The sequence below is a fragment of the Macaca mulatta genome, chromosome 8, assembly GCF_049350105.2.
Source record: "Macaca mulatta isolate MMU2019108-1 chromosome 8, T2T-MMU8v2.0, whole genome shotgun sequence".
NCBI lineage: Eukaryota > Metazoa > Chordata > Mammalia > Primates > Cercopithecidae > Macaca > Macaca mulatta.
The window spans coordinates 109481856-109497746 of NC_133413.1; the positions used below are offsets into that span (position 1 = coordinate 109481856).

A 15891-nucleotide genomic window follows, 5' to 3' on the forward strand; every position below is an offset into this window, starting at 1 on the left:
ATCTGGGCAACATAGTGAGACCCCATCTTTATTTAAAAAAAATAGCCAGGTGCGGTAGTGTGCACCTGTAGTCCTAGCTACTTTGCAAACTGAAGTGGAAGGATCTCTTGAGCCTTGGAGGTTTTAGGCTGCAGTGACCCATGATCTTGCTACTGCACTGCAGCTGGATCGACAGAGGAAGACCTTGTGTGAAAAACACAAACAAAAGCAAACAACAACAAAACAAAATAGTCATTTGTGTATAAAACTTTTATAGACTTTTTGGGCAGTATTTGTCAACATCTTTTTATAATTTTAGAACATTTATGTTTCTCAAAGTTTTCTCTTAGGGAGATACCTTGATATTAAGGAGGAAAGCATTAGAATTCATTGTTCAGCTTGGATTTGAAGAATGTTTGGAATTAATTTCTCGTTCATATTTTGGTTAAGAAAACAAGATCATGTTTCTACATTAGCATTTCGAACAGTTGATATCAGTCCAGCAAAAATCATGCCAAATTAAATCTAGCATTTTTCTAATAATGTTTAAAATAGTTCTTGTAATGTTCGAGTCTTTTTTTATTTTCAGACGGAGTCTCGCACTGTTGCTCAGGCTGGAGTGCAGTGGCGCAATCTCGACTCACTGGAAGCTCCGCCTCCCGGGTTCACGCCATTCTCCTGCCTCAGCCTCCCGAGTAGCGGGGACTACAGGCGCCCGCCACCATGCCCGGCTAATTTTTTGTATTTTGTTTTAGTAGAGATGGGGTTTCACCGTGTTAGCCAGGATGATCTCGGTCTCCTGACCTCGTGATCCGCCTGCCTTGGCCTCCCAAAGTGCTGGGATTATAGGTGTGAGCCACCGCAGGAGTCCTTTTAATCAATTAATTGCTTTTTCTCTCTAATAATTGTAGACAGCTGAAGAGGGATCAATTTAAAAAAATTCAAGTTTACTTCAGTAATCATTCTAGATGACAGAATTATACTTTAAAATAGCTACATTGTATATTTAAGTACTAGAAACATCCAAGAAATAGGAGCCTACATTACATAAAAATATAAAATATAAAAAGCTTTATTATAAATAATGAGAATAATCAGTTGATACTCAATATAGAGAAGTCACTGTGCTTAAAATTGTAACTTTTAGTTCAAGAACTTTTATTGGGCCTAAGTTAAATACTGGTTTTTTTAAAAAGTGAGCTTTGACTTTGCATTTAAAAGTGATGAATATATCTATTTCCTAAGAATGAGGGGAAGTAAATAATTGGCAAACACAGGCTAAATACGGTTTTTTAAAAGTAACTTTTTCTTTTTGGTATAATTTCAGAATTACAGACAGGATGCAAAGATAGTAGAGAGTTCCCTTATAATCCTTACCCAGTTTCCCTTATTGTTATGTTATCACAGCATATTTGTCAAAATTAAGAAACCTTCATTGATGCATTACTGTTAAATTTTAAACATTAATTGAATTTCATGATACCTTTTTTCTGTACCATGATTCAAACCAGGATACCATGTTGCATTTAAAATAGTACTTTTGAAAAATAATTTATTTAATTTTTGAAACATGTAAATAATTTGTTGTAAGCATCTGGGGAGTAAGAATTTTTTGTTTTGTTAGTATCTAGATTAGTACAGGTATACCTCAGAGATATTGTGGATTTGGTTCTATGCCATTGCAATAAAGCGAATATAGCAATAAAGCGAGTCACAGAAATTTTTTGTTTTGCCCAATGCATAAAAAGTTATGTTTGCACAATACCGTAGTTTAAGTGTCCAACAATATGTCTAAAAACACTATACATACCTTAATTAAAAGTACTTTATTGTTAAAAAATGCTAACAATCATCTGTACTTTTAGCAAGTCATAACTTTTTGCTGGTGGAGGGTCTTGACTCAGTATTGATGGTTGCTATCTGATCAGGGTGGTGGTTGCTAAAGGTTGGAGTGGCAGAGGCAGTTTCTCAAAATAAGACAGCAGTGAAGTGTGCCACATTAATTGACTCTTTCATGGAAGATTTCTCTGTAGCATGGGATGCTGTTTGACTGAATTTTACTCAGAGTAGGACTATTTTTGTTTGAGACAGAGTCTCTCTCTGTCACCTAGGCTGGAGTGTAGTGGTATGATTTCGGCTGACTGCAACCTCTGCCTCCCAGATTCAAGCAATTCTTGCACCTCAGCCTCCCGAGTAGCTGGGACTACAGGCATGCACCACCACGCTTGGCTAATTTTTGTATTTTCAGTAGAGATGGGGTTTTACCACATTGGCTAGGCTGGTGTCAAACTCCTGGCCTCAAGTAATCCACCTGACTTGGCCTCCCAAAGTGCTGGCAGTACATGCGTGAGCCACCGTGTCTGGCCTCAGAGTAGAACCTCTGTCGAAATTGAAGTCAGTCATTTTCAAACACTACTGCTACTTTATCGACTAAATATACAGAACATTCTAAATTCATTGTCATTTCAACAATGTTTTCAGCATCTTCACCACGAGTAGATTCCATCTTCAAAAATCACTTTATTTATCCGTAAGAAGCAAGTCCTCTTCAGGCTCCATTTCTAAATCTAATTCTCTAGTAGTTACTTCCTCCACCTAAGTCTCGAACACCCCAAAGTCATCCGGGAGGGTTAAAATCAACTTCTTTCAAGCTCTTGTTAATGTGGATCGTTTGACCTCCTTCTATGAATCACGAATGTTCTTAATGGAATCTGGAATGGTGAACCCTTTCAAAAAAGTTTTTGATTTACTTTGCCTAGGAATCACTATCTATGGTGGCTATAGCCTTACAAAATGTATTTCTTAAATAATAAGACTTGAACTTCAACGTTACTCCTAATCCATGGACTGCAGAATGGATGTCATTTTAGCAGGCATGAAAAACAATATTCATCTCCTTGTATATCTCCATCAGAGGTGTAGGGTGACCAGGTGCATTGTCAGTGAGCAGTAATATTTTAAGAGGAGTCCTTTTTTTTTGAGCAGTAGGTTTCCATAGGCTTAAAATATTTAGTAAACCACGCCATAAACAGATGTACTGTCATTCAGTCATTTTTTTATTCCATTCATAGAGCACAAACAGAGTAGATTTAGCATGATTCTTAAGGGCCCTAGGATTTTCAGAATGGTAAATGGACTCTATCTTCAACTTACAGTTACCAGATATGTTAGCCCCTAACAAGAGCATCTGCCTGTCTTTTGAAGCTTTGAAGCCAAGCACTGACTTCTGTCTAGCTCAGATCTCATCTTCTTCCAGGAGAAGGCTCTTTGGTCTGTGTTGAAATTCTGTTGATTAGTGTAGCCACTTTTGTTAATTATCTTAGCCAGGTCTTCTGGGTAACTGTGTGCAGCTTCTACGTCAACTCTTGCTGTTTATCTTGCACTTTTATGGTATGGAGACGTCATCTTTCCATAAGGCTCATGAACAGACCTCTGCTACTGTCAGACTTTTCTCCTGCAGCTTTCTTGTGTCTATTAGCCTACATGGAATTTAAGAGTTAGGGCTTTGCTCTGGATTCAGCTTTAGCTTAAGGGAATGTTGTGGCTGGTTTGATTGTCTATCCAGACCACTCAAAATTCCTCCATATCAACAGGCTGTTTTACTTCCTTATCACTTGTGTGTATGCTTTTAATTTCCTTCAAGACTTTTTCTTTTGCATTAATAACTGGGCCAACTGTTTGGCTCAAGATGCCTACCTTTCGGCTTGTCTTGGCTTTTACATCCCTTGTTCACTAAGTTTAATCATTTCTAGCTTTTGATTTAAAGTGAGAGACAGGGACTCTTCCTTTCACTTAAATACTTAGACCATTGTAATATTACTAATTAGCCTAATTTCAGTATTGTCGTGTCTCAGGAAATAGGGAGGCTCAAGAAGGGAGAGGGGAATGGCTAGACAGTGGAGCAGTCAGAACACACACATTTATTAAGTTCTCAGTCTTAAATGGACATGTTCATGGTGCCCCAAAATAATTCCAATAGTACCATCAAAGATCACTGATTACAGATCACCATAACAGATAATAATAATGAAAAATTTTGAATTATTGGGAGAATTACCAAAATGTGACACAGAGACACAAAGTAAGCATGTGCTATTGGGAAAATGGTGCTGACAGACTTGATTAACGCGGGGTTGCTACAGACTTTCAATTGGTAAAAATTGCAGTATCTGTGAAGTGAAATAAAGCAGAGTGCAATACAATGAGGTTTGCCCCTACTTCTTATCTAGCTGGCCTTCAAAAAGTATCTGTTGCATGATTGAATGAGTCTATGAGATTTAGTAGGAAACATATTTTGAAAAGAATATCCTTCATTCTATTTCCTTCATAGGAACTAGAAAGAGCCTATTTTAGCTTTTTGCATTTCATCACCACTTTCTTTTTTTATTTCAAATAGTGAGAAGTCTTGGAAATGACTGAAACTACACATTGTTGAATGTTTTAGTGAATATAAAATGAACTGAGGTTATACTCTATGTAAATTTTTGGCAGAATACATGAATTATTTTATGAGTATGGGACTGTTATTGCACATAGCTTTCACTTTTTAAAACAATATTAAGGAGTTTAAAAAGTATTTAAATTCTCTATATATGTTGAGACTAGCATATTCAACCTTTATACCATAGATAATCTGTTACAGCTGTTTTTGTTGCACCTGCTTTCCTGCTTAATAATTAAATTTCCTGAATCTTAAAATTGGCCTTGTTTTAATCAATTAATCATAACAATGACACTTTATTGCTCTTTAATACTAATTTTGATTTACTTAATATTCTTATATTTCTTAGCTCACAGAAATGCAAGCTGAGAGTAGTTATTACAGTCCACAGAAAGTAAAATCTAAAGAAGTATTGTGTTGGGAACAAGAAGGAACTACAGTTGAGGTAATCTTTCAATATTGAACCTGTATTTTTAAATATTATGTTCTTTGTTTAATATTTTATAAGTATGTGTTTTTATCAGATGTAGTATATTTACAAGGAAGATGTTTCTTATTTTAATAGAGTTTACTATCCCTTAGATAGTATAAATAAATAGTATAGAATAAATTTAGAAATGACATAATTCTAAAGATGTTTAACTAATTTAGAGATTCTAAGAGGAAATCCTCTAACATTTTTATTAAATTCAATTTCTTAGTTCTAATATTTCCTTTCCTCTTATAGGCCCTTATGATGGGAGAACCTTTCTTTGATTGCCAGATTGGGTTTGTTGGTTGCAGAGCCATGTGCCTTAAAGGAATTATGGGTGTTAAAGATTTTGAAGAGAATATGAATAGAAGTGAAACTGTAAGTCCCTTACCTCCACCCTTTTTTGGATAGGATATAGGAATAATTAAGTGCTTATTGAAGTGTTTAACCATATGATATCTGTTAGACTATATATATCTCAGGCTTGAGAGAGGAGCTTTACTATTTCTCCCTGTGTTTCCCCTGCAAGAAATTATACAGCTCAGGGGAGTTTAGAAAGTTGGTAGCACCTAACACCCGGACAGTAGTTCCAACTACTTTCTAATTCATGAATGTTTCTTCTTTTTTGTTTATGGCAGTTATTTGGAGTTTCCTTTGGTTTGTTAAAATATTCTTAGCCAAAATAGTCAATGAAATGGAGTAGCAGCATTTCTTATCTTTCTGTTTTAGTGATTTCTTTTGACTGGTAAATGGGCATCATAAAATCAAGGTTTTATTTTGTTTAACAGGCTAATGGTTTTTCTTCATGTTATAAATTTTGCATTTGTTTTCAGGAAGCCTGTTTCTTCATTTGTGGTGAAAATTTGAGTACTAAAGGTTTCACATACCTTACAAATTCATTGTTTGATTACCGAAGCCCAGAAAATAATGGTACTCGTGCAGAGTTTATCTTGGATTCAACTCATCATAAGGTCAGAGAATATATATTTGAACCAAATTCTACGCTATGTTTGGGTGGACATGTTGTGTGAATACTTGTGATTTCTAGCTTTCTTTTCAAATAATACCTTCTGAATGCTAATTGTTTATTAAAACATTTAGAGTGCATTTATACAGCGTGTACATGTAGAAATGTTTGAGGAGTGCACAGAGATCTTTACTTTTATTTAGTATGTAAACATATTTTGCTTATTTATGCCCTGCTTCAAAAATAATCATGGAAGAAACATGTTGAATTACCGCTGTTAATTTTTGTTACTTTTAATATGTGAGATTGATGGGAAGAAATGAGGAATTTACCCTTATACTATGTATGTTTCTTAGTATTTTTTAAATGTAAGAATATATTAATATGTTTATGGAATATTAATACATTTATGAAATCAGTTAAAAATTCAGATAATTACCTGAAGATTAGTGCAATAGGATAATTTACATTTTACTCCTTTTTACCAAGATTTCCTTTCATTGTTAAAATACTTAATGTTGACTTGCATAGTTGACATACATTTAGAATATTTTAGTATATCTTTAGTGTTTGAATTGTTTCATGTAAGTGTATTGAAGTATTTAAGGATTAATTCTACTTGAGAGTATACATTATTAGACAGTTTAGTGATAGTGATAAAGGTCAGGAGTGTACTATCTCGTCTATTGTAGTTATTTATTAACTAGATGTGATTAATAAAGTGGTCAAAATGTCTCATAAAATTATGGATGTGCTTTTTGTGTGGTCTATAATAGATGTAATATTACCTTTCTTAGAAGTAAATTCTTAGAATAACCTCTGTTCTTTTGGTAATCCTTTCTGTTGTTATACATTCTATATAAGGGTATGTGTCTAACCTATCAAGCTTTAAGCTCAAAAGTTTCTTTTATACAATGTTTGTTCTGTTTGCATTGCTTCGTTGACAGGAGACATACACTGAGATAGCTGGAATGCAACGGTTTGGGGCTTTTTATATGGATTACCTGTATACAATGGAGAACACTAGTGGCAAAGGTATTGGCTTCTTTCCTTTATGTTTGTCATTTCTTGAACAACTGAAACAAAGCCTTCCTCAGAATCAGTTCATCCTTGACTGGTTGTACTCTGCTACATAAGATTTACCTCTAGTGCTTTGAGGAGTGGTTTAATTTTAGTGTCACGTTAGAATTGTCTTAGATTCTTGTCATTTCAAATCCATTCTTTATATAGCTGATTGAAGACATTTTATATAACCTATTAGAATTGGTTCTCATATGTACCATATATTATGATTCTGATATATCAAATTTTATATTACATTACATTTTTAAAAAGAATAAACCTTTTCTATTCTAAATACATTTTGAAGGTGGTACTAATTTTTAATTAAAAAGAATGTGTTGTATCAATCAGAAAAATAGAAAATCTTCCAGAGACTTTAGATGCATAGATTGTGTTATTTTATTATGTATCTTATTATTGTTTTATTTTATATTTTTTGGAAATAAATGACATTTAAAAAATTTCTCCTTTTTTTTTTTTTTTTACTTCTATATCAACATATAATGTTGTACTTACTATTTCAGTCTTTTTTATGTTGAAAAGTTAGTGAAGATAGGTTCACTTTTTTTTTTGGTGAATTTTTCATGTTTTTAAAAAATGGTTTCAGTATATTAGGTGATATGTTAGGTACAGATGAATACAGTGAAAACCAAAACATTTCCTAAGGAGCCAATAGGTGGTGTTGAACTAGGCATTTAAGTAAATGATTATAATTTAGTTTGCTAAGAAGAGTAATATAGAGAACTAGAAGAAGTGTGGGTAAAAAAAAAAAATGACAGCTTTTGCTTGAGAGGTCGAAACTTCTCAGAGTTGATCTTGAAGTAAATTTGTTTTTGATGAGGAAAGAAGGAAAGAGCAGTAATTTTCTGGCTTCTGCTTTTGGAATGGTTTCTAGATGTTGATGTTTTCGTCGGTCAATCCTTAATTTCTTTCCCTAAACTTTCTCCCAAGGTAATTTCATTCTTTTCCATGGATTTAAGTACTTTCCATATGTTGTTGATACCCAGATTTGCATTTTCTAGTCCAAACTTCTCTAAGATTCAGAATTAAATATCCAATGCATACTTGACGTTTTTACCTCTGTGTCTGTCTCGGGTATCTCAAAACTGATTTTGTCCAAAATTGAGTTATTAATAAATATTCCTGTGACCACTTACTACCTCTGCTTCTCTATTTTTAGGCTTCTCTTCTTGGAAAATTGTACTATCATCTTCTTGTTGCTCAAGCCAGAAACCTGGGAGTCATCATGACACACTTTTTCTTTCGCTCCTAGCCATCTGGTCCACAGATGATAACAGTGGTATCACTGTTACCATATGGACTAGCATCTAGTTCATAGGTACCATCATCTCTAGGTTCTAATAGCCTTTTTTTTTTTTTTTTTTTTTTTTGAGACGGAGTCTTGCTCTGTCGCCCAGGCTGGAGTGCTGTGGCCGGATCTCAGCTCACTCCAAGCTCTGCCTCCCGGGTTTACGCCATTCTCCTGCCTCAGCCTCCCGAGTAGCTGGGACTACAGACGCCCGCCACCTCACCCGGCTAGTTTTTTGTATTTTTTAGTAGAGACGGGGTTTCACCGTGTTAGCCAGGATGGTCTCGATCTCCTGACCTCGTGATCCACCTGTCTTGGCCTCCCAAAGTGCTGGGATTACAGGCCTGAGCCACCGCGCCCGGCCCTTTTTTTTTTTTTTTTTTTTTTTAACAGAGTTTTGCTCTGTTGCTCAGAGTGCAGTGGCATGATCTCGGCTCACTGCAACCTCTGCCTCCTGGGTTCAAGTGATTCTCATGCCTCAGCCTCCTAAGTGGCTGGGACTACAGGCATGTGCTGCCATGCCTGGCTAATTTTTGTATTTTTAGTTGAGACGGGGTTTTGCCATGTTGGCCAGGCTGGACTTGAACTCCTAATCTCAAGTGATCCGTCCACCTTGGCTTCCCAAAGTGCTGGGATTACAGGCATGAGCCACCACACCCAGTTAGGTTCTAAAGCTTTCTTACTGGTCTTCCTGCTTTCACTGTAGTCCTATAGTTTCTACTGCAATCACAGGATTTAATTCTCTGCTGACAATTTTCATGGGCCTGACATTGATTTATTTAAAAACAAAATTTAAATAGTTTACTAGATTCTGGTCTTGAGTTACTTGGTGGATAGTGATAACTATTAAGAAAGCTAGAGAAGAAAGGAAAATTTTCGGAGGGAAAGATGAGTTTTGACATAACTGTGGGCATTGAAGTGTGAATATTCCTTAGCTAATTATATATATGAAAGTGCAACTCAGAAGTCTTATGTTCTAATAGTGTTGCAAATTATTATAGTGTTGTAGTTGCCACTTGTAAGCTGGTAGGTTTCCTCTTGTTCGATATAATGTCTTATGCATGTGCTGTGGATTCCATATCTTGTGAGGAGGTGGAATATCTAGTAGTCACCTTTCAAGCAAAGGAAACCTAGCACAGAACATCTTTATTTGTATATATGCCTCTCCTGCAGTTTTTAAAAGATAGAAACATGATTTATGTTTGTTAGATTGTTTATATATTACTTCTGATAAGCCAGTAGTTTGTTAACTTTGGGGTTTTTCATATTTTTCACTTCCATGAATAGTATACAGTGTTACAGATATCATAGTCCTTAACTTTTAAAACAAAATATTGGAATATTACACATGTACAGAACAGCAAAGAATTTAAAACTGAACACCTGTGTATTCTCCATGCACACCAAGAAATAGGACGTTGTTAGTATCCAGTAAGCCTCCTATGTGTTTCTTTTCTACCACACTCTTCCTCCTTTACTGGAGGAGACTGCTGTTTTGAGATTTGTGAGAACCACTGTCTTGCTTTTTGTTTGCCACTTATGCATCTACTTTCTTAATTTTGCAAGCTGAGTTTTTTTGGGGGGGAGAGGGTGGAAACAATAAAATAATAAAATTCCACTGTTAATTTGTGAATGTCAAATATACTTTAAAATATGTTAATTCATTCAAATAATTGTTAATTTATTGCTTGCTTTTTAGGTAACTGTGTTTATATGTTTATGTTTCTCATTATGAATCCATATTTACTTATAGGATGATGATGATCATGGTGATAATAATAGCTAATTTTTATTGATTTTAAATGTAAGACTCTGTTCTAAGTGTTTTACAGTATTAGCTTATTTAATTCTCATATCCCTATAAGGTAGGTAAAATTATCCCCATTTAAAGATGAGGAAATAGCAAACCCAATACAAGTAAAGTAACAAGGACCAAGGTCATGCATAGTATGTGGGATTTGAACCCAACCTATCCAGCTCTGGAGCCTACATTCATAACTACTCTGTTGATATTTCTTTCTTTCTTTTTTTCTTTTTTTTTTTGAGACCGAGTCTTGCTCTGTTGCCCAGGCTGGAGTGCAGTGGTGCAATCTCTGCTCACTGCAAGCTCCGCCTCCCAGGTTCATGCCATTCTTCTGCCTCAGCCTCCCAAGTAGCTGGGATTACAGGCACCCCCTACCATGCCCGGCTAACTTTTTGTATTTTTAGTAAAGATGGGGTTTCTCCGTGTTAGCCAGGATGGTCTCGATCTCCTGACCTCATGATCCGCCCGCTTTGGACTCCCAAAGTGCTGGGATTACAGGCGTGAGCCACTGTGCCCAGCCTTCTGTTGATATTTCTTTCTTTCTTGGCTTACCTGAAACGAGAAATTCGTAGAATTTTAAGTATTAATGAACTAGGAAAAGCAGTGAGTTCCTATAAGAGGATACTTGTAAATACTTAAAAAAAAACTTTATGTAAAACTCTTGTTTTTTTGTGACAACTTTTTTTTTTGTTTCTATGGTCTACATTATCAAAAAGTGCCCTAAATTTTATCTAAGTAAATATCTAAACACATACTGAGTCAATATTTTTACAAAGTTTGTAGTGAATCCTGATAGTTTGAAGGTGGATTTGATTTTGTATATTTTAAGTAAGTTCATGATAGTATTCTAATTAATGTAAGAAACTAGTCCAGGCACGGTGGCTCACACCTGTAATCCCAGCACTTTGGGAGGCTGAGGTGGGCAGACCACGAGCTCAGGAGTTTGAGACCAGCTTGGACAACATGGTGAAACCCCTTCTCTACTAAAAATACAAAAATTAGTTGGGGATGGTGGCATGTGCCTGTAATCCCAGCTACTTGGGAGGCTGAGGCAAGAGAATCACTTGAAACTGTAAGGTGGAGATTGCAGTGAGCTGAGATCACACCACTGCACTCTAGCCTGGGCAACAAGAGTGAAACTCCGTCTCAAATTAAAAAAAAAAAAAAAGAAAGAAAAGAAACTAGTAAATACAGTAATAAAGGAAGCTTATATTATTTATTTTTCTTGTAATAAATGATATAATAGTACCTTGTTCACATTATACTATGGCATATAAATAAAGATTAAGTTTCCTGTGCTACTATTTCACATTGATGATAAGCTGCTGCTGCTGCTGCTGCTTCTCTTCTTCTCCTCCTTCTCCTCCTCCTTTCTTCTTGCTGCTGCTGCTGCTGCTTCCTCTCCCTCCTCCCCTTTCTCCCCTTCCTCCCCTTCCCCCCCTCCCCTTTCTCCCCTTCCTCCTCTTCCCCCTCCTCCCCCTCCTTCTTCCCTTCCTCTTCCTCCTCCTCCTCCTTATTCTCTGTGAGTATACTTTATGTGGTCATTTTTGTTTACAACTGAAACTCTGGAAAAATCAACATCTTTTCCCCATGAGCTTCTTATAGACACCAGTAAAAGTTTGAACCTTGTGTTCCACAAGATAAGCATCTTCTGACAATTATTTTATTTTATTTTTTTATGGTACTTGAAAGCAAGTGATGTTTTAAAAACTAAATTGAAATATTTGTTCTTAATATAATTATGTAAATATTTGTTGTTGCAATGACTACCTTTCTAGTCTTTTCTATTTAAGGGGGTTATTACAGATGTTATGGACCCTAAAGTAGATAGCTGAAATTGTAATGTACAATAGGAAGATTTTAGAGATAACCAATTTTAGAGATACAATAGGAGATAAATCTGAAACAATTAAGTTATTGAATTGAAGGGCAAGAGTTGAGAGAGTCTTGACTCTTAATAAGAGCAGCCAAACATTCAGGGAGCTGGATTGGCCAGATGCATGAAAGGTGGGCACAAGTAAATAGCTGAAAATATATGGCTAAAAGCCAGTTATGTTTTTACATTTCAGACAAGCCATTGGTATCTAAATTTAAACTGCATTATATTCAGTTTTCATTATGGGGGGCATTGGCCTCTATTATTTTAGAGACAATTTGGTGTCTAAAAGAAGAGTCTTTTTATATAGTGACATTGTTTAGGAAGCCTGTTATCCCTAAAGGACCTATAGCAGGGCATTTTTCTTGCTTTTTGAATATTTTGATTTGTAACCGAAGTTCTTCTACCTTTAAGTTACCTCATTCTGTCTTACACGTAACTCTAGAAATGTAATGGTTTCAGCTATGAAAAGTAATGGTTTTGATGTGAATTGTAAGTTATTTATACCTAATTCCTAATGTGTCAGTATTGATCATACATCTTTTAAAATATGTATAAGATTAACATTGTATGTTTTATTTGATGTGACATTTAAATCTGTGGGCTTACAGAGTTTTAGTTGTATTACGTAGTCAAACTTTAAAATAATCTTTGCACTGAGTCATCTGGTTAAAAATATGTGAGTAATAAATCTAATTAAATTTTGGCTGGGCACGGTGGCTCACGCCTGTAATCCCAACACTTTGGGAGGCCGAGGCGGGTGGATCACGAGGTCAGGAGATCGAGACCATCCTGGCTAACATGGTGAAACCCCGTCTCTACTAAAAATACAAAAAAAAAAATTAGCTGGGTGTGGTGGCGGGCGCCTGTAGTCCCAGCTACTAGGGAGGCTGAGGCAGGAGAATGGCGTGAACCCGGGAGGTGGAGCTTGCAGTGAGCTGAGATGATGCCACACTGCACTCGAGCCTGGGCGACTGAGACTCTGTCTCAAAAAAAAAAAAAAAAAATCTAATTAATTTTTGTTCATGTGATGAAGACTAAAGATTGAACTATACTCTTTTGCATGAAATAATGGAAATGTATTTTTGTATAAAAGTATGAGAAGATATAGATATAAAAGTTTTGTGTATAAATAGGCCTTTCTAGTTTCTAAAGGTAATTAAATCCTGGAAAAATCTTTCTTCTTTTTGTCTGAATACACAAAATGCATTATAAATTAAAAATCATTTTTATCACTTATAATAATGGATTCATGTGTACAAAAAAACTCTCATATAAGAGGTTGTACATGTTAGATAATGACACATGCCTATAGGTGGGGCTAATATCTTATTTAGAAAACAGTGTATGAGGAGATGGGGAATCCAGGAAGTAGGATTCTGTACCATGGAACATTGCCATAATGAATTTATTCTAGGAAAAGTTCAAAGCATGTAATACCTACTGTTCATTTCCATGGTCATTATAAAACTCTTAAGGCACCCTGTGATCATGTTACTTAAATAACCCAATTTTCAATAGACTTTGTAAGGTAAATTAGTAAAATGGAGTTTCCTCCAAAGTATACCCTCTCAGTCAATGCATGTTGTGTATAGAATTACTAGATACAAGTCAATTAGGTTTTGCAGAATAATTTTCTAAGAATGACAGTTTTGATTTTATATTGCTCGTTATAATATTAAATAACAGGAATAACTTTTAATTTAATGAATTGCTTTTTATCAGTAATTTATTATATGCATAAAGAAATACACATCGGCCGGGCTGTCTGTATGCAGCTGATTGGGAATTTGTTTTAAGGCTTTAGGCTATAAGCCATAAAAATGAGATAAGAGTGATCTTAAAATATATACTTGGTATATCCAATTGATGCTTAAAATATAAATTTTGACTTCTTTTAGGTTCCACAAATCAACAAGACTTTTCTTCAGGGAAAAGTGAAGATTTGGGAACAGTTCAGGAGAAGTCCACCAAAAGCCTTGTTATAGGTCCTCTTGATTTTCGTTTGGATAGCAGTGCAGTGCATAGGATTTTGAAAATGATTGTGTGTGCCTTGGAACATGAATACGAACCATATAGCAGGCTAAAATCAGGTTTGTTTCTGGATTAATTCTGAATCTATTGCCATTTGTTTTGAATAATTATATAATGCAATTTGTGTTGTCTTGCTAACTTTACCTTTTTAGTGTAATTTGCCTGTTTGCAAGGACTTTGATATATGTAGCTGTTTATTTAAGGAATAAACTTGTGTGTAGAAGTTGGAGAGGTCAAGATTTGAAAGTTGTTGCACAAGTACTTTATTTGCCAGTATGTGTCAGTATTTTATTGCTATACCTTTTTTAAACTTTTTCTAGTGGATACTTGTAAATATGACTATTTTGTTTTCACATTAATGGATTGTAAGGAGCCAGATATAAAGTTGGGCTCTAAACACACAAATTTAACATTCAAGAAAACTTAGGCACTACTGGTTTTAAAAAAATTGCTGTACAACTAATTTTTTCTACATGGTAGATAGCTGTGGTTGTCATCGTTTCATAAAATACAAATTCCTTTTTAAAGAAGTAAAGCAATTCTAGAGTAGAGCATAATAGTGTAATGAGGAAGTATAACATAATGAAGAACTCACCCTGTGGAGTCAGACTATGGTTTAAAATTTGACCCTCACTTCTTAGTATCCTTAAGAAATTTAATTAACATCTTTGATATTTCATTTCTCTGTCTCCATAGTAAGTTTAGTTATTGTGACAGAGATGGCTAATTGTCTCCTCAATATCCAGTTTTTTTTCACAGTAATAGAAATTTCTGTAACAGAAATAAAGACTATACATTTAAGGGATAGTCATATGACTAGGTTCTGTCTACTGGGATGGGAGCAGAACTTTATGTGATGTTTTGGGCCATGACTTTAAAAGCAAAAGAGCATGCCTGCCTTTTCTTCTCTTCTTTCTTCTGGCTGGAAAGTGAATACAATGATATGGGCTGGACCTGCCATTTTAGATTCTGAAATTAAAGCTGCATACTGAGGATGATAGAGTAGCAAGATAAAAAGCACCTAGGTCCTCAGTACTGTGATGGCACCATGTCAGCCCTGGATCCTTTAGACTCAGATTGTTTCACAAAAGAAATAAGGGCTGAGCATGGTCACTCATATCTGTAATCCCAGTAGTTAGGGAGGCCAAGGCGGGAGGATTGCTCGAGCCCAGGAGTTTGAGACCATCTTGGACAACATGGCAAGACCCTGTCTCTACAAAAGATTAAAAAAAAAAAAAAATTAGCTGGGTGTGGTGGCATGAGCCTGTGGTCCCTGGGCCGAGGAGGGAGGATTGCTTGAGCCTGAAAGGTTGAGGCTGCAGTGAGCTGTGATTGTGCCACTGTGCTCCAGCCTGGCCAACACAAGACCCTGTCTCAAAAAAAAAAAGCTTCTCTTTTTGTTAAAATTTCTATTACTTTACTTTTGTCCCAGCAACTTTACTGTTATCTTAAATGATACACTGATAGGATCTACTTCCAATGATTGTTCTGAGCACTAAATGAGATAGTGCATGTAAAAGCACTTAACACAGTGTACAGTAAGTGCTTGACACATTCATGCATTCGTTTATTGTACCTTACTTGAATGCCTACCCTGTGCCAGATGTTCTTTATGTGCTAGGATAGTATAGCAAACAAGACATACAAAGCCTTTGGTCTCATGGAGCTTATATCCTCACGGGGTAGACAAATAGTAAACAAGTAAAAATATCATTTCAGTCATTGATAAATACTAGAGAAGAAAAATAAAAAAGTTTGAGGAAGAGTGCTTGAAACAGAAGGAGGGGAGAGCTGTTTTAGTAGGGACTTTAGGAAAGTTTTCTCTGGAGAGTTTATATGTGAGCTAACTTGTGAATGATGTAAGGGAGTGAATCATGCATGTATTTGTGAAAAGAGCGTTTTATGCAGACAAGTGCAAGAGCCTTGAGGTAGGAACAGTTTTGGCAG

At 35.5% G+C, this 15891-nt stretch overlaps 1 protein-coding gene across 44 annotated transcripts in view; it reads left to right on the forward strand.

Moving 5' to 3' along the window:
- Nucleotides 1–15891, forward strand: part of VPS13B (vacuolar protein sorting 13 homolog B) — an 856590-nt gene that overhangs the window by 108187 nt on the left and 732512 nt on the right. For all 44 annotated transcript variants that reach the window (XR_013397372.1, XR_013397371.1, XR_013397373.1 and 41 more), the window contains exons 9-13: nucleotides 4770–4865; nucleotides 5148–5270; nucleotides 5726–5863; nucleotides 6807–6894; nucleotides 13812–14003. Coding sequence is in view for 30 of the 44 variants with exons in the window: in XM_077943895.1 (XP_077800021.1) it covers nucleotides 4770–4865; nucleotides 5148–5270; nucleotides 5726–5863; nucleotides 6807–6894; nucleotides 13812–14003 (637 nt within the window). In the remaining 14 variants the exon portion in view is untranslated. The remainder of the gene's footprint in view (nucleotides 1–4769; nucleotides 4866–5147; nucleotides 5271–5725; nucleotides 5864–6806; nucleotides 6895–13811; nucleotides 14004–15891) is intronic.